At 58.4% G+C, this 24,575-nt stretch overlaps 1 protein-coding gene across 2 annotated transcripts; it reads right to left on the bottom strand.

Annotated features, from left to right (window-relative positions):
- Positions 1-648: 648 nt before the first annotated feature.
- Positions 649-24,096, bottom strand: TAF8 (TATA-box binding protein associated factor 8). 2 transcript variants are annotated; one of them, XM_055136609.1, is made up of 9 exons: positions 24,041-24,096; positions 21,967-22,123; positions 18,123-18,221; positions 17,578-17,640; positions 16,553-16,677; positions 12,979-13,126; positions 11,882-12,024; positions 8,722-8,861; positions 7,095-8,416 (listed from the first exon to the last, which is right to left on the bottom strand). In XM_055136609.1, the coding sequence occupies exons 1-9, from the start codon at positions 24,083-24,085 to the stop codon at positions 8,404-8,406; spliced, it is 933 nt and encodes a 310-aa protein (XP_054992584.1). In that variant the 5' UTR covers positions 24,086-24,096; the 3' UTR covers positions 7,095-8,403. The 2 variants fall into 2 exon arrangements, with proteins under 2 accessions (XP_054992585.1, XP_054992584.1); XM_055136610.1 differs by lacking the exons at positions 7,095-8,416; positions 8,722-8,861 and adding an exon at positions 649-786.
- Between the last annotated feature and the right edge of the window lie 479 nt (positions 24,097-24,575).

The raw sequence follows: 24,575 nt of genomic DNA, 5'->3' as shown, positions 1-24,575 counted from the left end.
CCCCAACCTGGAGGCCGTTTGGACTCTGTTCAGTCCCTGGGGGTGGGGCACACACGATATCCCCCAGGCCAGCCAAGGGCCTCGGTTTCTCAAGCCCACGCAAGCCAAACCAGGACAAGACGCCACAGTCTGCCCCAGGAGCTCCGGGAGCCACAGGTGGACAAGGTGGACAGGCCAGGCCGGGGCTGGGGCCAGGTCAGAGGGAGAGGGCACCGCCTCACGAGGCCAGAAGCAGTGAAGGGGGCATCCCGGAGACCACTGAGCAGGTGAGGCAGGGCCAAGCTGTGAACACCGAGCTGCCAAGTAACAGAAACGTTTTTATTCTGGGCCTGGAGCCCCGGCAAAGAGAGGTGCCGATGTGGGGGAGGGGGAGTCCACAAACTCCCAAAGGGGGAGAAGGCAAACACACGGGAGGCCTGGACACTGCTTCCGGAAGAGGACATCGGGAAGAGGGACACTGCCACCTGGGGATCGCCGGGGATGAGAACAGGAACATGGGGGGGGGAGTTGTGTTCCCACTCAGCTGCCTGCCCCCCCCCCCACCGTGCTCTTCAGAATTTTATACTGAAAACGTCTGTGGGTTACTCGAAAGTCAGGAACTTCTCCCTTCGTCTAACGCAGAGAAGGGGCGGCTGCCGGCTCCGAGAGGGGAAGAGAAATACCTGAGGTTGTCCGCAGCCAGGAGGGCGTCCACGGCAGAGCTCTGGCCGCAGGCCGGCTGCCCCCACTCAGCCTGGGCACGGGTGGGCAGTGTGGGGAGGACTAAACACTTGTTTCCTTTGGCGCCTGAGGAAGACAGAAGGACAAACCCAGGTCAGCGCTTGAAGAGAGCAGGTGGCTCGGGTGCGAGGCGGGGCGGGACGCAGACAGTCAGGGCGGCCTCCAGGCTGGTGCCATCACAGGCCCCGTGGGTCCCGGTTCCTTCTGCACCCAAGAAACGGCTCCTCCTGACCCCTCGATGTCAGGACCAGGGCCAGAGCAGGGAGGGCAGCTGCCTTGCACTCATCTGACATGGGTTCGATCCCCGGCATCCCCTAGGGTTCCCCAGCACCTCCAGGAGTGACTCCTGAGTGCAGAGCCAGGAGGAACGCCTGAGCATCCCCGGCTGTGACCCAAACACCAAAACAAACAAACAATCAAGTAAAATATCAAATGACCGAGAGCTGGGGCAGAGGGAGGCCTGGGGCTCTGCGGCCGCGGCACGGGAGCTCTCCCAAAGCCCCTTCTCACGGCACCTGCACCCCCCGCTGCTGAGAACCTCGAGGTGGGCAGGGAGGGTGTCCAGGCTGGGTCAGGGCCTTCCTTGCCTTTCCTCAGTCCATGGTTCCCTTCTGGCTCCTCACCCTTTCCGGAAGCTTCCCCTGCTAGCCCCACCCATGCGGTTCCTGTGTTTATTGGTCTCCCCGACAACCTGCAGGGGTGTGGGGGGCAGAGTCAGTCCCGCGTTTGCTCCTTCCCTCTCTGGGCAGCCCGCAGGGGCCAGGGCTGACCTCCCCCTGGGCTGGGGGAAGAGCCGAAAGCCGCAGCCCGGGGGCTCCCTGCAGCAAGAACCCCAGCCGTTGCTCCGGCTGCCCCCACCCACCCGTCCACACCGTCACCTCCTGGGCCATGCTGGGCTTGGGGAGGCGGGCCCTCACTGCCGGGGTGTCCAGGACACAGGGGTTGGGTGTCCACCCTCCCTCCGGTTCCTCCCCTCAGTGACCACAGGCCCCTGCTCTTGGCCAAAGCCTCACAGGATTTCCCTTAGGTTCCGGCACGCACCTCTCCCAGCCACCCTGTTTCCCACACAGCCGCCAACCCACTGACCCGCCCCTGGACCCCACCCTGGACGGCACCTGGGAGACAAGTGGTCAGCGAGGCCTTTCTCAGGAGGCCCAAGAGTAGGGCCAGGGCAACAGCACAGCGGGGAGGAGGGTGTTTGCCTTGCACGTGGCTGACTTGGGTTCGATCCCTGGCATCCCAAATGGTCCCCGAGCACCACCAGGAGTAATTTCTGAGTGCAGGTTCAGGAGTAAGCCCTGAGCACTGCCGGGTGTGACCCAAAAAGCAAAAACAAGACAAATAAAGGGGCAGGAGAGAGAGTACAGGGGTAAGGGACTTGCCCTGGGCACGGGCTGATCCCTGGTGCCCTGGGTGGCCCCTTGAGCGCCACGAGGAGTGATCCCCGAGCACCGCCAGGTGCGGCACCAAGCCCAAAGGAAATAAGGCTTTCTGGAATGGTCCAACTAGGTGCACTGTTGCTCTCCCTCCAGTGCTCCAACTCGCCCCTGACGTGACTGGTCTCTGGGAGCTTCCCCCACTGTGAGGCCTCCCACACGTGGCCCCCGCACGCCTGGCCACGGTCACTCAGTGCACGTCTGCTGAAGGCAGGGGGCGGGGGAGGGAGAGGGCTGGAGAGGGCGCCCAGTGTGGGCCGGGGACCTCCCGGACTAGGTGTACAGAGCCCAGCGCAGCCCTTCTCGGTACTGGCCTGGAACCTGGGACGGTTTGGTTTGGTTTTCCAGGTCTGGGCGCCCGCGGCAAGGCCAGGCCGTGTCTGTTACCAGGGGAGCCTTGGAGCCTAACAACGCTGGGCAGACAGACGGCAAGGGACACAGCTGCTGGTCGGGGGCCACACCCAGCGGTGCTCAGGGTTCACTCCTGGGGGAGCTCGGCGGACCATATGGGGTGCCGGGGATCGAACCCAGGTCGGTCTCGCCCAGGGCAGGCGCCACACCCTCCCCCTCACTGTACTGTTCCTCTGGGTCCCGAAGGCTGTAGTTACTGAGTATGTGAAAGAGGAGTTATCCAGAACAAATAATGGGTGGGCAACGGACCTCAAGAGTCGGGGGGGCCGGGGTAAGACAATTTAAAAAATGGGCACCGAGGGGCTGGAGCCATAGTACAGCGGGTAGGGCATTTGCCTTGCATGCGGCCGACCCGGGTTCAATTCCCAGCTTCCCATATGGTCCCTTGAGCATCGCCAGGAGTAATTCCTGAGTGCAGAGCCAGGAGTAACCCCTGAGCATCGCCGGGTGTGACCCAAAAAGCCAAAAATAATAATATATATATGTATATATATGGACGCCAAGGGACGGCTCAAAGGGCTAGCGCACAGACTTACCCCTGAGACAGCCCCGGACCCCTCACCAGCACCACGGGGTCCCCCAAGGAAGGAGGTGGGAGCAGCCCCTGAGCACTTGCTGGGTGTGTCCCCACAAGAAAAGCAAGTCAGGTGGGACACGGGTCTGGGGGAAGAGGAGCAGGGCTCTGCGGGTCCTACTGCAAGGAGGCGCCACCAGCCAAGGCTCTGTGGACATGGCCACTGACTGGGGAGGGGCGGGAAGGCCCCGACAGCACCCGATGGCAGGACCTGGAGGCTGACGGGGGGCAGGCGAGGTGCCCCACCCAGAGCTGTCAGGAAGCCTGCCCTTCTGTTCAAGGCCACTGTTCAGGGACATTGTGTCTGTTTGTCGGGGAGTGGGCTCACTCCTGGCTCTGCACCCAGAGATCACTTGGGGATCCACATGGGGCCCAGGATCGAATCCGGGTCAGCACTGTGCAAGGCAAGGGCGGGCCCTCCTGCTGCTGCTACGGCTCTGGCCCCTGGCTCGGGGCTCCAGTGGGAGCGGCCCCCTGCCAATCCGGACACACTGCATGCGCACCTGAGGTGAGCAAGGCCAGTGCCCTCACCCCGGGACTGTCTCTCTGGCCCCAGCATTGCTCTCGACGGATCATCTGTAAAGCCACAGAGAGATCTGATGATGGGAGACCGTTGCTCTTCATAAAGCAGGGACAGTCGCTCATTCCTGCTGATGAGGGCACCTATGATGCCATTCTGTAGGCTTGGCTGGTGCCCGGGAGCTGGGTCAGAGGGTGAGACTGTATGGGGGCCCCTGCCCCCCACCCCAGACCACTGGGAGTGACCCCTGAATCTAGCATCACAAGGTGTGGCCCCCAAACCAGCAAAACCAGAGGGAGAGAAAGAGACGGGGCGGGGGGGTCTGGTTTGGGGCCACACCCAGTGGTGCTGGGGTTGGCGCTGAGCTAACCCAGAGACGATGGGGACTGGGAACTCAGGTTCCTGGGCTGGAGAGACAGTGCAGGCATTAAGGCACTTGCTTGCACATGGCCGACCTGGGTGCGGTCTCTGAAGCACCACAGGGAGTGGTTCCTGAGCACAAAACCAGGAGTAAGCTCTCAGAACCACCGCATATGCCACCACCCCACCAAAAAAAAACCCCAACCAAACTCACAAAACCAAACCCACGCTATGCAAAGCATGTGTCCTGGCCCGTTGGGCTACCTCCCGCACCCCTAAATACTGGTTTGGATGTTCCGTATTTGGCCTGGAGATCTCGGCGCTGGGATGCTGTGGTTCAGAAACACTAATGTCACTGTGATGTGATATACTGACGCACAGAGATGCCTCGGAAATCCAGAACGCCAAGTCCCGAGAGCCAGTGTCTAGGGCTGACCTCTCACCCCAGCCTCTCCCCAGGGCATCGGGCAGCTCTGTAACTGCTTCTGCAGCGAACACCACAGATCTCCGCAGAACTGTCAGGAAGGGAGGAAAGAAGTTTGTTGTGCCTCCCCTGCACGCCCCTGCCAGGATGAGGGAGGCTGGGGAAGGGCGACCCCTCAACACCCAGAACCCAAAGGGACCTTTCCACTGGGAGGAAACGTGAAACCAGGCCAAGTGTGGATTTCTTTTTTTTTTTTTTGGGTCACACCAGTTGATGCACAGGGGTTACTCCTGGCTCTGCACTCAGGATTACTCCTGGCGGTGCTCAGGGGACCCTATGGGATGCTGGGAATCGAACCTGGGTTGGCCGCTTGCAAGGCAAATGCCCTACCCGCTGTGCTATCGCTCCAGCCACCCAAGTGCGGATCTCATTTTGCTCCTGCTCCAACAAGCCAACTGCTCACAAGGAGCAGCTTGGTTTGGGGGCCACACCCAGCAGTGCTCAGGAACGACTCCTGGCTCTGTGCTCAGGGATCACTCCTAGAGGGGCTGGGGAACCACATGGGGTGCCGGGATCGAACCCTGGACCAGCCGTGTGCAAGACAAGCACCTTATCCTCTGCACCATCTCTCCAACCCCAAATAAACACATTTTTGACACAACTGGGAAAAACTGAATATGAACTGAGTATTACTGGATATTATGAAATTATTGTTCACCTGCTAAGCATACTAATTTTTTTTCTTTTTGGGTCACACCCGGCGATGCTCAGGGGTTACTCCTGGCTTTGAACTCAGGAATTACCCCTGGCGGTGCTCGGGGGGCTATATGGAATGCTGGGACTCGAACCCGGGTCGGCTGCGTGAGGCAAATGCCCTACCCACTGGGCTATTACTCCAGCCCCTGAGCATACTACTTTTAAGATATTTACTATTATTAACATATATCTGTGATGTTGATCATGTAAAAAGTCTATCACACAAATATACCCCTCCCCCCAAAAAAACACCCCTATTTTTTTTTTTTTTGCTTTTTGGGTCACAACCAGCGATGCTCAGGGGTTACTCCTGGCTTTGCACTCAGGAATTACTCCTGGCGGTGCTTGGGGGACCATATGGGATGCCGGGGATCGAACCCGGGTCGGCCGCGTGCAAGGCAAACGCCCTACCCGCTGTGCTATCGCTCCGGCCCAACACCCCTAATTTTTGACACAAGTACATCAGCAATTCATTGTAGGAAGGGAGGTACCTCCAGGAACGGTGCTGGAGTAAATGGACATCTGCAGGCAAACAATCTAAAGCTAGACCTCAAATATATAGATTAATGTCGATTAAAGTCTAAAATTTTGTTTTCGGATCACATCCAGTTGTGCTCAGGGCTGGGGAGACGCTTCAGAGGCTGACGCTTCACATGGAGGCCTGGGTTTGATCCCCAGTACCAGTACCAGGAAGTGGCCCTTAGGAATTAAGAGCCACCCCTAGCACTTCTGGGCACGTCCCCCTAAAGACACAAAAGTACCCAATCCCATTTATGTGACTTGTTTTCTTTGGGGGCCATACCTGGCTGTGCTCAGAGATCGTTCCTGGCGGGGCTTGGGGGACCATATGGGGTGCTGTACATTGAGCCTGGGTTGGCCACATGCAAGGCAAGGGCCCTGCCCACTGCACTACCTCTCTGGCCCCTATACATTTTTGATTCTCTTTTGCCATACTAAGGAGGGTGCTCAGGGGCCCGGTGTGCTAGCTGGGACAGAACCTGGGCTTCCCACATGCAGAGTACCTCCCTGACCTGGATGTGACAGATGTGATATTCTTGAAACGTTCCTCCAAGAGCTGAGGAGCAGAGTGGTGGCTGCCAGGACGTAGGAGGCAGGTGGGTGAGAATATATGTGCTTGTGCATACTGCGTGTGGACACATACAGGAGAGCCTGTGCCGGAAATGATGTATCAGTGACCGCAGAGTGGTTACACAGACCAACATCACACACACACACACACACACACACACACACACACACACGAATATATGCTGTGCACAGTGCCACTGTCGTCTCCTGGGTGGTGGTGGTGGCAGGAGGCAGACCCAGGACCCCAGGCATCCACACTCTGCCGTGGAGGCTCCTGCCCAGCCTCCTGGTTCCAGTGTGACTCATGGGGGGGCCTGGGAATGAACAATCCTCCCCAACTTGGAAGAAAGTTCTACCGGAGATGACATACTTACAAATTAAATGGCACAGCTCTGGGGCTTGCTCTAATGTTCCAGAAAAGGAAGAAAAAAAGAAGTGTGAGAAACTGGAGGTGGGGAGGGAGCGGGAGGGAAGGGTAGGTACCACCTGATTCTGTGCTTGAGAACTTTCTAGATGAAAAGGGCCGGACAGTCCCTAGAGGTGCTGAATCCAGCAGAACCAGGCTCAGGCGTCTGTTCCGTGTGCGTCCCTCCCAGAGTGGCCAAACCGGCCCCCATGGGCAGTGCTGGGATGACGCGACAGCAGCCTTGGGTGCACTCAGGGGAGCGGGGAGCTGAGTGGGGGGGACGACCCATGGGTAATCCTTTTTCTGGAGGAGAGAGGCCAAACAATTGGAACCCGTGATCTCATGCCTGACTCGGGTGATTCATGAATACAAAGTAGGTTCACAGGTTACAATTCTGCTTCATTCATACATTTTTCTTTTTATTGAATTTTAACAGAGAACACAGTCACATATTTTGGGGGTGAGGAAGGGGCTTTTGGGGACACACCGGAGATACTCAGGGGGTCCGCCTGGCTCCGCACTCAGGAATCACTCCTGGCGGTGCTCCGGAGACCGTATGGGATGCCAGGCCAGAATCCTTTCTGGCCTGCCCGTGGCCTGGCCTCCAGGGTCTGAGAAAACCAACTCTTGGGATAAGAAACCCCGGTCGGCGGCGTGCACGGCAAACGCCCTTCCCGCTGTGCTGTTGCTCCAGCCCCACAATTCACATTCTTAATCTGGCTCGTTACCTCTTTCCCTTCATGAGTTCCCATATAGTTCCATAAAAAAATAGAAATTCATAAATACACACGGGGAGACGTGTGCATGCCTTACACAGCAGCCAGGGAGATGTGCCAGCCCCCTGGGCATCTCAGAGCATCTCTCACCCAGGACAGACCCTCAGGCGGGCAGGGCAGCCCTGGGGAGCCCCCCTCCTTGCACTGTGAGCCCGTCCACACGTCACATCACTGCCTTTCTTCTCCCCTGGGTGGGTTTCGAGAGATCTTCCCTTGGAGACCCCCAACCCCAGTGGCTGGCCCGCCATCTTCCTTCCACTAGTCCTGGGGTGGGCGGGTAGCAGCAAGGACACACGTGGCAGGGGAGGAGTCTTCTCATCCAGGAGGCCGTGGGGGGTGCGGATTCGGCTTCTCGGGCTGCACAGCCAGCCTGGCCTGCAGGCTGCTCTCAGCTGGCTTCTACCCTGCACGCACAGGGCCAGCCCTTCCCTTCCCACCCTATCCTGTGGGTCTAAGATCCGGTTCGTCCATTCAGCCACAATACAGAACAGCTGCTGGCCTGGCAGTCCCCGCACACATTCCGCAGAGGGACAGTGAGAGACCAAGCTCCTGGGACACTGGCGGCTCTCGGCTGCCATCACTTCAGTGCGGGGACTGAGGGAAGGGCCAGCCTTCGGCAGCTCCACGGGGAGAGGAGACAGAAGGAGACAAAGGGACGATCACCCGCCACCTGTGAGGCTGGGGAGGGGCCCAGGGGTCTCAGGTGAGTGGGCAGCACACAGAGAATCCTTTCTGGCCTGCCCGTGGCCTGGCCTCCAGGGTCTGAGAAAACCAACTCTTGGGATAAGAAACGAAGCCCACCCAGACAGCTTCGTCCATCCAGGGAAGACGGGTCAGCTTTAAAGTCCTGGCCAGCTGCATCCCGGCCGCCTGCTAGCGACGCCAGGAGGCCCTTTCTCCTCCTCCCTCCCGGGCAGGCTTTGTCCGAGGCTCACGAGAGGGACCTAGGAAGAAGAGGGACGCGTGGGCCTGCCTGCGGCTGGGGCGCAGGGCCATGGGGGGCTCCGTTGCTCTCCCTGGAGGCGCTGTTCTGCCCAGGCTCGGCAGAGCACCTGGGGAGGGGGTGCATGGAGCGGACACTCTGCACTCCAGCCTCCAACTCCTTTAAAGAGTCCTCTCTCTCTCTCTGTCTGGCCTGGGCCACGCTTGGCAGTGCTCAGGGATCACTCCTGGTGCAGGGGTCAGAGGGGGTTGGCCGCATGCAGGGCACATGCTCACAGCCTGAGCTCTCTCTGGCCCTTCAACTCACTTCTTCCTGCGGATCTTGGGTTTCTTCACGGGGCGCAGGTAGGGGTTATCAATGACGCTCTCCTCCCCGTTCCGGGTCCCCGCCAGGGAGGGGTTCTGCTGCAGGGCCGAGCTGTTCTCCTTCTCGGCTCCAGGATCCTCCTTTGAGCAAGAGCCGAAAGAAAGCAAAAGGGCAGCGGGGTGATGAGACTGGCTGCCCTCGGGGGGCTCGGGGGACCATATGGGGTGCCAGGGAGGGACCCTGGGTCAGCCACGTGCCAGGAAGCGCCTTGCCTGCGGCACTCTCTCTCCTGTTGTTAAAGTCACGACTGTGCAGACAGTGGGAAAGGAACACGTCGAAGGTAAACTCTGTGCCCACATCTGACACATCTGCAGGCGGGGAGCGGACGTGGTCCGGGGGGTGGAACCCTGGGTCCCAGCACGCAAAGCCTGCACACCAGCCCGGCTCCCGGGCCAGCGCTGACATTTCTAAAGCTGGTTCTGGGAATAAGACTGACTGGTTTCCTTCTTATTTAACCTGCTATTCTCCAGGTTCTGAAAAGGAGGCAGAGCTGCGGGGAGAGGAGAAAAGCACACTGGGACCTTGGTCCCCGCCTGCAGACCTGGGTGCCGCGCAAAGGGTGCGCTGCCCCCTGGTGGCAGCCAAGGGATCAGCACGGAGACGGCCGCTCTGCATCCAGGGAAGGCAGCCAGGAGCTGGCAGGTTCAAAGGGACAGCAGCACTTGGCGGCGGTGGGGGGGTGGGGGGTGCAAGGACCATGTGAGAGTGAAGATGCTGCGACCAGACGGCACTAATTGAAAGCAGGTTCCCTGACCAGGGGCAGCAGCCCAGGACGCCAGCGCGTGGTTTGGGCCTCAAGAGACAGGCTCACTCGGGGCTCCCACTGGCCCCCTCACTCCTAGCCCCCATCACCCCCCCCCCCACTCCTAGCGCCCGCTGTCCCCCTCTCATGGTCCTGCTGCTGGATCCCCCCAAATGACCCGACTCCATCCAGGGTCCTGAGCGTCCCCTCCCCCACAGCCAGGCCGGTGAGATCGCAGGCCCCTGGGGGCAGCCGGAAGCAGAGCAGAGGCCCCAAACGGCCCCAAACGCTGCTTCACCTGCTTGATGCCCACGAGGGCTGCAGTTGGACACCCGCAGGGAGACGGCCCGGGAGATGGAACCGGGGCCTGCTGTCTGAGGCTGGCGCGGGGATCGAGGAAGGGCTAGACAGCAGAGCAGGGGTCCTGCTCTCGCCACAGCAGCCCCCCCCCCCACCACCACCCAACTCTGGGTGGCCTCAGTCATCTGGAGAGCAGCCGCGGGCTGGGGGCGGGCACAGGTCCGAAGACTGCCCCGGCGTGTCTCGGGGCCTGGGTTCACCCTGCACCACCGCCCAAGGTGAGCCCCGTCACCGTGTCTCACGCCAGATTAACCGAGTCCAAACCAGGAGTGGAGAGAAACCAGTGGCTCCCAGCCCTGCCCCGAAAGGAATAAGCCACATCAAGAAACATGAAGCCAAGCAAGGAGGGCCCAGCAGACGCGAGGGACGACACGGTCGCCATCGGCAGCCTTGGAGAAGCCAGACAGGCAGCGGTGCTGAAGAGCCGGGAAGCAGCCCTGGGCCCAACAGAGCAGCTCAGCACGCTCCCCGGGAACAAGGGGCCTCGCCCTTTGGCTTGCTGAGAACGCCTCCCTCGGCAGGAGAGCAAGACCCCCAGGCCCCTCCACTCGCCAACTCTGTACCTAGGCACCTGACGCGGGGCCCGTCTCCCTTCCACACACTCCCCGAGGCCTCTCCCGCCTGTTCCCCTCCGCACCCAGCATCCTGGCAGTGTCCCCTCCCTCCTGTCCTCAAGGGGCCCCCATGCTGACCACGCCACCCCCCTCCTTCCACACAGCAGGCTCCCTGGGAACATCTGCAGGACTTTCTGATGATGTGCGCTAAGGAGGCGTTTGAACACTAAGCACCACTTCCTGGGGCTGGTGCCACATGGGTGGTGTTCGGGAACCAACCACAGTGCCAGACACTGGACAGCGGCCACCCCGCTGCACCGTCTCTCGGGCGCCCTCCCTTCCCGCCCGCCCCTTCCTGCGAGAGGGCACTGTGCCACACGGGCTGTGCTCAGGCTGGGGATAAGAGGCCACTCCTGGAGGTGCTGGGGGACAAACCAGGTGGGCTGTGTGCCAGGCAAGTGCCTCCCCCGTACTACCTAGCCGGCCCTGCTTTCTCTTTCTTCTTTCTTTGGGGTGCTTGGGGACCCTTCTTCCTTCCTGGCTCAGACCTGGTGGTGCTCGGGGGGTGCTCCTGACTCTGCTGGGGCTCAGGGGACCCCAAGCGCAGGCAAGTGCCCCCCCGGCACGTCTCCCTCCTTGCAAGGGATGTTTCATGGCTCAGGACTCTGTGTGGATTCGAGTCCCTGCCCCCCGCCCGCCCCCCAAACAGCAACTCCCACTCAGACACCCTCTGCCCACCTGTGTAGGGTCAAAGTCACACGGTTCAAACTGACCTCAGGCCCCCCAGACCCGGGCTTTGTCCAACCCCACCTGTCTCGTGGAAGGCAGCGCCCTGTCTCCTGGGGTCGGGCACGGAGTGTGCCCACAGAGCCTGGGCCCTCCGCCCCCACCTGGCCCTGTCCTGTGGCCACCCCTCCTTCCGCCTCTCTGCTCGGGGCCCGGCTGCAGTTCACCAACCCTAAGGCTTCCACCCTACTGAGAGCACGTCCAGGGGCAAGGCAGCCAGAAAGGCAGACTCACCCCCGCCAGCTCACTGAGCAACTCCCGATACCTGTGGCCCGCCTGGTGAGCAGGACTCCAGGTAGGTTCCCGGGGCCCCCAGGGCCTTTGCATCTGCTGCTCCCCCAGTGAGGAAGGCTCTACTCCCAGGTATGTGCCAGCCTGCTCCCCTCCAGGTCTCCCCTCCAGGGTCACCCTTCCCTACCCCACCCTGCCTGAGTCCACAGCTCCTTCCCATGACCTAACTTACAACTCCAAGAGAACACGGAGGGCCCCCTGTCCATGCTGTCCTCACCCGCGTCCCTCTGCCCTGCACGGCCCTGGCAACCTGGCCATGTGTGCAGTTCCCTGGGCCCCAGACACGAATCTGCCGAGCCCAGCTGCAGTGGCCAGGGTGAGGCAGCAGGAGTGGGTGGGGGGGCGGCAGGCGGGAGGCAGGACCCACCGTGCTGATATGAAGAGGGAGGTTCTCCGTGTCCGTCTGCTCATCCTGCTCCGAGGAATCCGTCTCTTCCATCTGCTGCATCTCCAGCTCGGACGGCAGCAGGGCCGTCAGGTAGGGGATGGTGAAGGGCCGGGCAGCGATCACTGGGAATGGGAAGACGGACGGACGCTGGGGGCTCACGCTGGACAAGGAGCGAGCCGTGGCAGAGGGGAGGGCGCGGGGCAGAGAGAGTTGGCGGCTCTGTCACCCAGACCCCACAGAGCAGGCGTGCTGCAGGCCTCAGAGCCCGCCCTGCCCGGGCAGCTGTGGTGAGTGCCAGCGGAACCCCCTCCTGCCCCAGGCCATGAGGGGCTTTCAGAGCAACCACGGGGCTTGAGCACTCCGGGGAAACAGCAGGAAAATGAGCACATGAGCCCCTTGAGAAGACACTGAGGAAAAGAAAAGATTCATTTAAAAAAAATTGGTTTAGGGGGCCGGAGTGATAGCACAGCGGGTAGGGCGTTTGCTTCGTATGCGGCCAACCCAGGTTCAATCCCTGGCATCCTATATGGTCCCCTGAGCACTGCCAGGAGTAATTCCTGAGTGCAGAGCCAGGAGTAACCCCTGAGCATCGCTGGGTCTGACCCAAAAATATATATATATTTTGTTTGGGGTTGGAGAGATAACACAGCGATCAAGCGGGTCGAGGTTCAATCCCTGGCCCCCAAGTCTGCCAGGAGAGACCGCTGAGCACAGAGCCAAGCGTAAGCCCTGAGTATTGTCGAGTGTGGCCCACAACACAAAATTAAAAAAAAAAAAATGTTTTCCAGGGTGCAAGAACTCCAGCAGCTGAGACATGCAATGCACGGACGGAGCCACGAACCTCACACCCGGGCAGGTGGTGTCCAAAAAAAAACCAACCCCCACCCCCCCAAAAAACTCAGGGGAGCTGGGATGTGCTTCGAGCACGCGCACAGGGCCTGCGCAGTCAGGAGCGAGCGTCTGGGTCCACAACACACCAGAGAGACACACTCCGGGCTTGGGACTTGCCGCCAGGGAGCGGCCGGGACAGGACTCCAGAGAGGCTGGCGGGGGCCCAGGGGGGAACGCTTGCTCACGTGGAAAGGTGCTGACGTCGTCCTTGAAGAGACTCTGGGTCTCGCCCGTCTTGGCCATGAAGCGGGTGAGCGCCCGCTCCACGTCGCGGCGCTGGGACGCGGCCTTCTCCCGCAGGACCTGGTAGTCGGACACGGGCTCCCGGTAGGTCTAGAGAGAGCAAAGGCAGCGGGTCAGCTCAGACGTGCCGCGCTAGGGACCGAACCCGGGCGGTTACAGACGAGGGCCCCACCTACTGCACTGGGTCTCTCCTCCTTAGCATTTTTAAATCTTAAAAATTAAGGAATCAGGCCAGAGGGACAGGTCCCCAGGTCGAGCACGAGCCCTGCATACAGGAGATGCCCACGGCCCAGACCCGGCCCCGGGCCCCCCAAACACAGAGCCAGATGAAGCCCCAGTACCACTGTGTGGTCCCAAAACAAAACAAAACACGCGGCCAACCAGGGTTTGATGCTTAGCATGCCATATGGTCCCCGAGCACTACCAGGAGGGATTCGTAACACCTGAGTATCGCCAGATGTGGCCCCAGAACAAAACCCTGGAAATCAAGGAGGCTGCAAGTGTTTGGAGGACTGAGCCTGAGCTTTATTAGGCTCTGCCAGCAGAGGTCCGGCCAGGGCCCGGTGAGTGGCGCTGCAATGCGCAAACCTTTGTTCTTGGCAGCCACCCTCAAAGAACAAACATGTTACTTCAAAAGATTCCTTCAGAGAATCACAGACTGCAGGTGTCAGGGTGCAGAGAAGACGGCAGGTTGGACACTCGTAAACAGGAATGTCTGGGCAATCATCCATGGAGTGGAAAACAACTGAGATTTCTGTTTGGGGGGGAGGGGACGCACATACGTGGGGGTGCTCGGGGGTCACTCCTGGCTCTGCACTCAGGGATCACCCCTGGCAGGGCTCAGGGGACCGTATGGGATGCCGGGGATCGAACCAGGTCAGCCACAAGCAAAGCAAGTACCTGCTATACTATTTCTCGACCAAACAAAGTAAGATTTCATCAGAGTAAGTTATGAACCAGGACATTTGGAGCTGCGATGGTAAAGGGGGGTATTTTTGCCCTTTTGTTTTCAGGCTACACCCAATTCTGTGCTTAGGGGGCCCCCGGGAGGCCACGTGGTACCACAAATGGAACCCGGGCCTCCCGCATGCGGAGGCAGAGCTCTGCTCTCTCCCGGCTCTCCAGGGCGTATCTTAGCAATGACCCCAAAGCAACTTTTCTTTAAAACGAAAATACATTTTAAGGGGCAGGGGTGGCTGAAATCTTTTCAAAAAATTCTTTATTTTTGGTTCACAATATTAATCGTTTCTCATGGACATAACTCCGGCACCACACCCACCACCACCCATCTCTCACCCCTGCCTCTCATCCACCCCGAACTCACATGTGTGTGAGTTCTGCCAAGTGTTGGCTTTGGACTTTTTCTCTTGGGAAGGGGGGTGTTCTGGGCCACTGAGTGATGCTCAGGGGTTACTCCTGGTGGTACGTAGGAGACCATATGGGATGCTAGGGATCAGACCCGGGTCAGCCGTGTGCAAGGCAAGTGCCCTCCCCACTGTCCTATCCAAGGCGCCACCTTGGATCCTTACTGCTACCCTGCTGTGTCTTTAAGTGTCACATTTGAGAGATCATTCTGGATGCCTCTCTCTCCTGGCTGATCCACTCAGCAGACCCTCTACTTCCATCCTCCGTGCTGCAAGTCACAGGATCTTGTCCTTAGAGCTATCTCATTGGTTATGTATCACACAACTTCTTGATGCGTTCATCTGGAGTCAAGCATATGGGTTGTTTTCTTTCTTTCTTTCTTTTTTTTTTTTTTTTTTCTGTTTGGGTCACTCCTGGCTCTGCACCTCTGCACTCAGGAATTATGGGATGCTGGGAATCGAACCCGGGTCGGCTGCTGTGCTATGGCTCCGGCCCCTGGTTGTTTTCTTACCTTGCCTCTTGTACTACGTGCAGCAATTAACAGTAATTAATATCTTTTCGAATTAATGCTTTTGTTTTGGAGAAAGATGCCAAGCAGTGGTATTACTGTTTCGTATGGGATTTCTAGTCCTGTTTTGGGGGAAATCTCCAAATTCCTTTTGACAGAGTAATTCCCAGAGGATATTCCCACCAACATTCTCACCACCCCCTTGGCAACTGTTTCCAGATTTATTGGTATGTGCTATTCTCACAGGTGTGAGATGGTACGAAAACAGGACTTTTATTATTTATTTTGATTCTGGAGGTCACAGTGCTAATGAGGGGATCACATCGTGCCCAGGAACAAAGGTTTTGTTTTGTTTTTGCTTCGGGGCTCCAACTTGGCTTGGTCTGGTGCTCAGGGGTCACTCCCAGCAGTGCTCGGAGAACCAGGCAGGGCCAAGACTCTAACCCAGGGCACATCCAAGGCTCAGCCACTGAACCACATCCCCAGTTTCTACTGATAAGTGTGAAATGAGAGCTAAGATCATTGCGGGTTCAACTGTTCCCTGTTAAGAGCGAAACAAGGGCCGGGGATGCCGCCAGGGCTGAGCGCCTGCTCTGCACGGGAGGCCCAGGTCCAGTCCTGGCACCACATGGTCCCAAGCACCGCAATGCTTCATCCTTGGGGCTGGAGCTGTGGCACAGCGGCAGGGCGTTTGCCTTGCATGCAGCCAATCTGGGTTCGATCCCCAAGCACCTCCAGGAGTAGTTCCTGAGTGCAGAGCCAGGAGTAAGCCCTGACCACTGCCAGATGTGGCCCAAAACAAAACATTAAAAAAAAAAGGGAAGCATTCTTTCAGAGTTTCAGAGGGAGCTTTAATTCTGAAGTTCTAGCCTTGAGAACCGAGATAGTACATCTCTGCTGTTTCTGTGTCCCCTTGTTTAGGGCACCTTGTCCTAGCAGCCGCAGGACACTGGGACAGAGGCTACTTATGGTCAAAGGCGATTTGGACAGCCTGTACTTAAGGTGCGGAGAAAACGCACGCAGGACCCACCCAACAGCCACGTGACGGCCCCATTTTCACAGTTCCACAGTGCGGGGGGTGAGGGGTGGGAGAAGTGTGTGGATGGGCCTGAGAGAAGCTAAACTGCCAGTCAGGCACAGAGGACACCCAGGAACCATGTGCAACTCACACCCGCTTGCCCTAGAACTCAGGGACGGTGAATCCCATTTCAGAACAGGACTTAACAGGTCTCTGAATAATTTTTTAACTTCTCTAGGTAGGGCAGGGTGTGTGCCCTGCACACAGCCAATCCAGGTTCGATCCCCGGCATCCCATAGGGTCCCCTGAGCACTGCCAGGAATGATTCCTGAGTGCAGAGCCGGAGTAACCCCTGAACACCACTCGGTGTGGCCCAAAAAAACCAAATAAATAACTTTTATGGGAAATTTGGGAAGCCCAGCAAAGCGCATACTGTGTAACAAAAATCCCCCAAATCCCTCCGAGAAAGCTGTGACATGCTGTGGCCGTGCCTTCCAGTTCCTTCTAGAGGTCCCTGGGCACCTCGGTGCTCAGGTCAACAGACTCCTGGGATGGGGAGACCATCTGGGCCAGCCCCGCCTCCCGCCCCTGTCCGTCTCAGGCGGGCAGCAGCCCTGTCACTCACCGGCGTCTTGATGTAGGTGTGGGGGTCGGGGAACTCAGGAAAGTGGCTGGGGATGTGCGGCGGGTGGGGCCGGTTCTGCCCTGCAGTGAGGGCCTTTGGGGTCACCGGCTGGTTGGTCACAGGAGCTGCAAAGGAGTCACACCCGGTTACTCCTCCACTCGCTTTACCCAGACCCGCCTGCTCGCCCACGGAACGCAGGGCCTCGATCCTGGGGAACAGGCAGCACAGATTTCTACCAGAGGCACAGGGACGCAGACGCGAGGCGGCCCCCAGCCCGGGAGCTCGGGCGAAGGGGTTCCATCTACATCGGTGAGAGGGAGCGCGGGGACAGAGGCAGTTCTCGTCCCACGGGCGCCAGAGGACAGCTACAGACAAAGCACACGCGGCGTAAGTGATAATGCCATTTCCCGTGGTGACTCTGGGCGGAAGTTCTGAAAGGACTCCAGCGTGGAGAAAGTAGCGGGGAACAAACAAAGCCGCTGGTTCTCCCCAGCCTTACAAGCCAAGACGAGCCCGTGAGGGTTTCCTCATGGGGAAGAGGCTCACCAAGCCGCTGGTGTAGCGGGAAAGGTAGTTCTGGAGGACGCACAGTCTGTCACTGTGACCCGACAGCCCCCCGGGCTGCACTCACCCACTGTGAAACTACACAGAGCAGGGGTCTGCCTCGCAGGCGGCCAGCCAGGCCCGAGCCCGGAGCCCCGCCAGGAGTGAGCCCTGGACACCTCTTGGGTGTGGCCCCAAGACCCAAACCAAAAGGGCCCTAGAAACGTTTACCGGGTGAAGATCGAGAACATTCCCGACCCCAACACCGACCGTCTGTCTGGGTGGCAGCTCTGGCGACTGGACGTCCCCGCCACACATAGCAGCTGGTGCAGGGGACCCCCCAGGAGCCCCGAGTGACGAAAGGGGGTCCTGAGGTGTCACAGCGAGGCAGAAGCGACCACACCTGCCCCAGGCCCTGTGGCTGAGGCCTCCAGCAGCAGGAAGAGGGCCGTCCCCGCCGCCCAGGGGTCCCGGTCACTTACGGGCAGTGATCACCATCCGCTGAGACCGTTTTGCGTAAGCGGGGAGAGTGTCCACGTTGAAACCTAAGAGGCGGGAACACGAGAGCCACCGTCTGGGAGACTGGGCATGAGCAGGGGCAGGGGGAGCGGGGGGAGCAGCTGCTCGGGGCAGACCCCCACCCCCATGGCTAGGAAGCCTCTGAAAGGGACCCAGAGGCGTCCTCTGGGGCCTTCATTTTTGGGAGAGGGGACTCTCCCAAGCAGTGCTCACGAGGTCCAGGGAGCACCCCCTCAGTGGCACTTGGCCAAGCAGTTCAATGCCTGGACCCAGTGGTGCTGGGGTCATGAGGAGCACCCCGACAGGTGCCCGGGGTGGGGGTGGGGAGGGTCCTGAGCACTGAACTCGGGGCTCACGCACACATGTCCACCCGAGCGCTCACTCCAGCCCAGAAACCCTCCCTTCACCCAGAGAGCGCGTCCCCACGAACCTTCTCCCTGAGAACCACCCAGCCACGCCCCGCGTCCCTCCCACAGGGCCCCGGAGACGGCCACGGGGCGGCACTCACCCATCTCGACCAGGGTGACCACGATGTCCGACAGCGTGGGCTGGGTGCGAGCCGTGTGCTCACAGTACGACTTGGCGCTCCGCCCGACTTCCGAGATGTCTGAGGGGCAAAGGCAGCGTCTCTCCTCAGGGCACCGGGGAGCCGCAGACGGCCCACAGGACGCAAGACCCGGTGCTCGGAGCGGAGGCTTCCTGAGGGCCCACAGGCGGGAGACTGCCGTGTCCCGCCATGGAGGGAGGGATGCACAGTACATTCCTTCAACGGGGAACGACACGAAATGCCAGCACACGTCGCCACATGGGAGACGTCTGAAGATGCTACAACACGCCAGGCGCTGGGAGCTTGATGGCCTAGTGCAGCCAGGGCTGCACTGCCTTCTGGGCCCCGGCCACCCTGGCAGAGCGCAGGCACCACGCTCCGAGGGGAACAGGGCGAGCACCGCGGCCAAACGCACAAGCACAGCGCCGGGAACGGGAAACCCCCGTGGCCACCTCTGCCAGGACTGTGACCCCCATCGTCACAACCACAGCAACAGGGGCCGGAGCCATGGCACAGGAGGGAGGGCACCTGCCTTGCCTGTGGCAGACCCAGGCTCAATCCCTGGCGTCCCGCATGGTCCCCGAGCCCTGCCAGGAATGATTCCTGAGTGCAGGAACCCCCGAGCACTTTGGGGTGGCTCAAAAAAACAATAGCAGCAACAAAAAACAAACAGAAGGAAAAAACAGAAAAGCAGATGCCATACACTGTCACTGTCAGTGTCACTGTCATCCTGTTGTTCATCGATTTGCTCGAGTGGGCACCAGTAACGTCTCCATTGTGAGACTTGTTGTTACTGTTTTTGGCATATCGAATACGCCATGGGTAGCTTGCCAGGCTCTGCCGTGCGGGCGGGATACTCTCGGTAGCTTGCCGGGCTCTCCGAGAGGGACGGAGGAATTGAACCCGGGTCGGCCACGTGCAAGGCTGAGCTTGCAGCCCATGACACACACAAAAATGTCAAATGGTTTAGGACTCCACTTTTTCTTTTTGGGCACACCCAGAGGTGTTCAGGGCTTTCTACTACAGGTCTCACGGGACCATACGGGATGCCAGGGATTAAACCTGAGTCGGCGGCATGAAAGGCAAGTGCCCTACTCGCTGTGCTATATCCCTCCAGCCCTCTCCACTTTTTAAGCAGATTTATTTGAGGGCTTGGGCCACACCCAAGGGCCCTATGTCAGGGACTGCTCCCGGCAGGACGCAGGGAACCACAGGGGCGCCGGACATGGAACCGGGGAGGGCCTGCGCAGACAAGCGCCTCAGCCCTATGCCCCCTCCAGGCCTTCCCCTGTCATGGCCCCGGGGCCTCCCCGGTGATACCTGGCCCAGCGGTGCAAATCTGACTGAGGATTCGGGGTACAAAGACAGAGACGTGGTGCTTGAGGTCCCACAAGGCTAACACCCGGGGTGCTGGGTGCCCGGGAGGACATGTGGTATCAACGGCTAAACTTGGAGCCTGCACCCCACTTCTCTGAGCTGAGTCTCCAGCAGTCCACTGTTCTGTACTGTTTTGTGGACATACCCAGTGGTGCTCAGGGATCACTCCTGACTCTGCATCAGGGCCAAGTGGTGCCTGGGATGGAGCCCAGGTCAGCTGTGTGCAAGGCAAATGCCCTATCCGCTGTACTATCGCTCCAGGCCAGGGCTTAACCTCTTGCACTGCATTTGGTTCCTCAAGCATCACCAGGAGTGATCCCCTGAGCACAAAGTCAGTAGCCTCTACATCCTCTTCCCACGAAGAAACAGAATGGAAGTTACGACAGCCTAGAAGGAGGACAGCGAGGGAGAAGGAAATAATCATTTATGGGCACAGCATTTCTATGTGGGGTGATGGGAAACTCTGGAAATGGGCAGTACTGTCAGTTGTACAACACAGATGAATGCCACTGAATTTCTCTCTCTTCTCTCTCTCTCTCTCTCTCTCTCTCTCTCTCTCTCTCTCTCTCTCTCTCTCTCTCTCTCTCTCTCTCTCTGTCCCGAGTGGGCAGTGCAAGTACATGGGAGGGTCCTTGCAAGCCCTGCAATTGTGCTAAGTGTTTTTCTGGAAACGAATCCGAACTTCTCTGCTGTAAAAGAGGCCCAGCAGGGTGGGGAGCCCCTGCCCTAGGGGCTGCACAGTTGAGAAGGCAAAAGGAGGTGCTTCGGGGGACAGAGTGTCCCCCTGAAGACTGACCCGTGGATCCCTGGGCAAGTCACCACAACCAGCTTCCACTCCTCAGAACAGGCAGCATCCTTTCCTTGGGAGAGACCCTCACCAGATTGGCAGGATCTTAGAAATCAGTCAGAGAGGGGCTGGAGAGACAGTACAGCAGGCAGGGTGTCTGCCTTACACGCGGCCGTCCTGGGTTCGATCTCCAGCACCCCCTAGGGTCCCAAGGCCTGCCAGGAGTGATCCCTGAGCACAGAGTCAGGAGTAAATTCAGAGTGCCTTGGTTGTGGTCCCAAAACCAAAACCAAACATGCCAGGCCAGACAGCAGTCGAAATATCTTCGCCCACTTGCCCTTTCTTAGCCCAGGAGGCACCGGGAAGCCAGAGCAGGTTAGCAGCAAACAGAAACACCAGGAGACCTTTGCACTCTGAACCCAAGGGGTACTCTGTTTTTCACTTTTTGGGGCAGAGGTAAGAAATCAAATGGAAAGGCGCAAGGCATGCATTTCATCAATTCCCTGGTCCTAACACCCAAGGTCTCTTTTTGTTGTTGTTGGGGGAGAGGAGGGGAATCACACCCAGTAATGCTCAGGGGTTACTCCTGGCTCTGTGTTCAGGAATCACTCCTGGTGGTGCTCAGGGGACCATACGGGGTGCTGGGGATCAAACCTGAGGTGGCTGTGTGCAAGGTAAGTGCCCTACCCACTGGATCGTCCTTCCAGGCTCACTCCCAAGATCTTTTAAAGAACAGATTTGTGCTGGCCAGGGAGAGTGCAAAGGGCCGTGTGCGTGGCATGTGGGAAGGCTGGGGTCAATCTTTAGCACTGCACAGTCCCCAAGCACTGCAGAAGCAACCCTGGAACCACTATGAGCCAGGAGTGCCTCATGAGCACCAGCAGGTGTGACCAAAATCCCCCCAAACAACCCTACCTAATTAACCCAAGGGATGTGGCTCAAATGGTAGGGCCCTGGGTTCAATCTCTGGGGCCAGATAGGATGCCGGGATAGACCCTGGGTCTGCTGCATGCAAGACAAGGCAAGCGTCCTACCCACAGTACTAACTCACAGCCTCTATAACCCTAAAAGTTTTTTGGATTTGCGGGTCACACCTAGTGGTGCTCATGAGTTACTCCTGGCTTTGCTCAGGGATCACCCCGGTGGTGCTTAGTGGACCATATGGGGTACGTGGGATTGCCCGGGGTCAGCTGCATGCAAGGCAAACACCCTCCCCACTGTACTATTTCTGGCCCCCGAGGTTGGTTGGTTGGATGGTTGGTTGAATTCTCTATTTTATACACACTCTAATACCTAGTATCTGATTCTATAAAGTGGCAGCATCTGTGTCATGACCCGCCAACAAGTGCGTTGCTAGTCCTTTGGGCAGGGACAACAAACAGCAACAGTAACAGCACCCGCAGGTCATCAAGAGCTCCCAGCTTTCCCAGCACAAAATTACGAGGTAGCTATTGCTTCATGAGATGCAAATTCACAAACCAGGGCACTGAGGTTCAGGTGGCTTGGCCAACTAAAAGGCAGTGATGACTTACACAGTCTGTCAGTTTGTGAAACGTTGGAGCCACTCTGCCCCTGCCCTCTCTAGCTCCACCACCAGGCAGGCATGAGCCACAGTGAAGGTCAGTGTTTCCTGGTACTCACAGCTCTGCAGCATCTCCGTCAAGGTTTCCACCGACGCCTTCTCAGCGCTCTCGAACCCCGCCTCTGTCAGCAAGGAGCTCACCACCACTTGCAGAGTTCGCCGCCGAGCCAGATGGTAATTATCAGCCGGGTTAGTGGACTGTTTACTTCCTGATCTCTGTCAATCAGCAGCCCAGAGGAGAGATTTTCAGCCACGAGACAAGGATGCAGTTACATAGTTCACACTGGCAAACAAAGGTTCCTTTACCACTCTTTATCAGTGCTTAATAAAATGTGGCAGTCCCTGACGTTCAGGCTACAGACTTTCCTCAGGGGTCACTTGTGGCTCTGCACTAGAGGGGCCATATGCAGTGTCCTGGGGATAGAGCCAGTGTCGATTGCAAACAAAGCAGGCACCTTATCTGTACTCTCTGGCTCCTGCCACCTACAGATTTTGATCAACTACTAAGGGGCACAGGTTGACTTTAGGTTGACCTTGCGACCACTCATTACTTTCGGACTAGTATCCCATCAACCTGTTGGATGTGTAATCCCATCAACGGCCAACATCCAGAGACTTAAAAGCAAGCTCCCAGAAAGAGCGATGCAGAGAGTCTCTTGCCCGCATGCCTGGCTGTCTTCCCTGGGGGCCCTCGGAGGGGATGGGCTCCAGCTTCCCTCCCCACCCTGAGCAGAGCTCCCAGCGGCTGAAGACCACCGGAACCTAGCTACAGCCATATTGGAGGCCCCTCTCCACATGTTCGGACAGGCCTCATGCATGAAGGTACCGGCAGAGGAACCCAGGTGTGTGTAATCCCATCAATGGCCAACATCCAGAGACTTAAAAGCAAGCTCCCAGAAGGTTATATCTTATAACCTACTTCTCCCTCTGGGAGAAACTAGCAAGTTACTGAGAGTTTCCTGCCCACATGGGACAGCCTTGCAAACTTCCCATGGTGTATTCATATGCCAAAGCTAGATCTCATTCCCCTGACCCTGGAAGAGCCTCCAATGCGGCATCATTGGGAAGGCCAAGTGGAGAGAGGTTTCTAAAATCTCAGGGATAGGATGAATGGAGACGTTACTGAGCCCGCTCAAGAAATCGACGATCAACGGGATTTTGTGATTCGTGGTTAAGGGGCGCTAAAAGTGCAACAAAAGAGAGATTTTCTGCATACCTAAAACTTAAAATTCTGGTAATACAAAATGGCTCTATGTTATTCGAACAACAAAGTGACCTTTTTTGTTGGTTGTGTTTGGGAGCCACACCCAGCAGTGCTCAGGGACCACTCCTGGCAGAGCCTGGGGGAGTATACGTGGCGCCTGGGTGAGAACCCGGGTTCGCCTTACCCACTGGTCTATCCCTCAAATGTCCGCTAAAATGAGTGTTATTTTTTTAAAGTAGGTTATCAGTATACACACGACTGAAGAAACACGCACCATGAGACTGAATTCGTGTCTATCTCTTTGGCTATCAATCATGTCTCCCATCTCCAGAGCACTTCACTAATAAGAAAAATGAAAAGGGGGCTGGAGCGATAGCACAGCGGGTAGGGCGTTTGCCTTGCACGCGGCCGACCCGGGTTCAAATCCCAGCATCCCATATGGTCCCCTGAGCACCGCCAGGGGTGATTCCTGAGTGCATGAGCCAGGAGTGACCCCTGTGCATTGCTGGGTGTGACCCAAAAAGCAAAAAAAAAAAAAAAAATGAAAAACAGGACACGAGCTGGGGTAGGGGGAGAAGCAAAGGAAAAGCAGCTCAGAGAAGTAGGAAATCTAAATATTTTGAAACGGGAATCCCTCCCAACTTCGGCTGGCCAATAAAAAAGGCAGAAACGGCTTCTTGGGACCAATCAGAAGGCGTTCCGGGTTCTCAAGTCCCGCCCAGAGGGACGAGCCAATGAGCGGGCGAGCCGGCCAAGTCAGGAGGCCGCTCCAAGTGCCCCGCACAGGCGCCGTGTGAGGCCCGGAAGGCCCCTGTCCGCGCGGAGCTCACGGCGTGGCTGGGCTTCTCAGGACGACTCGTTACCCAGGACGGGGGCAGCTACAGACTTCCCGGACTCTCTCGGCTTCGCCCCGCGCCTCCCGCTCTTACCGTTCCGGAGCTGCCGGCCCCGGCAGTAGCCGCCGTGTCGGCCATCTTGCTCTGGCGTAACTAACGTGCGCGCGCAGAGCACGCTGGGACTTGTAGTTGCGGGGCGGGGCGGGCAGCGGCGGTGGGCGGGGCAAGGCGGAAAGGGGTGGGTCCAGCGCCTCTGTGTGTGTGTGTGTGTGTCTGTGTCTGTGTCTGTGTCTGTGTGTCTGTGTATATCTGTGTCTGTGTGTCTGTGTATGTGTGTCTGTGTGTCTGTATGTGGCCACGCCCAGCCATGCCAAGAGGTTACGCCTGTCTCTGCACTCAGAATTACTCCTAGCCATAGGGGATCGTATGGGGTCCCAGGATCGAACCCGGGTTTAACCATGTGCAAGGCAAGCGCTCTCCCTGCTGTACTTACCACTCCAGCTTCCACCCCCCAAAAAAAAACGCTTTTAAAAGGGAAGCGGGTGGGTGCGTGGGGATGCACTTTAGGACCCTGGCTCACGTGACTTTCGGAGAGCAAAGTGCTCTTTGGGTCCCCGGGATCCTTGCC

This window comes from Sorex araneus, chromosome 4, assembly GCF_027595985.1.
Source record: "Sorex araneus isolate mSorAra2 chromosome 4, mSorAra2.pri, whole genome shotgun sequence".
NCBI classification, from domain to species: Eukaryota; Metazoa; Chordata; class Mammalia; order Eulipotyphla; family Soricidae; genus Sorex; species Sorex araneus.
The sequence above is the reverse complement of the archived record's forward strand: the minus strand, read 5'-3'. Positions and strand labels throughout refer to the sequence as shown.

What these genes read in the sequence shown, in the direction of transcription:
- TAF8 (XM_055136609.1), bottom strand. Translation starts at nt 24,085, where the DNA reads ATGGCCGACACGGCGGCTACTGCCGGGGCCGGCAGCTCCGGAACG. An exon ending in GACGGAGATGCTGCAGAGCT is followed by an intron (nt 18,222 to 21,966) that starts GTGAGTACCAGG and finishes TTTGCCCCTCAG; the next exon opens with ACATCTCGGAAGTCGGGCGG. An exon ending in CGACGTCAGCACCTTTCCAC is followed by an intron (nt 12,025 to 12,978) that starts GTGAGCAAGCGT and finishes TCCCATTCCCAG; the next exon opens with TGATCGCTGCCCGGCCCTTC.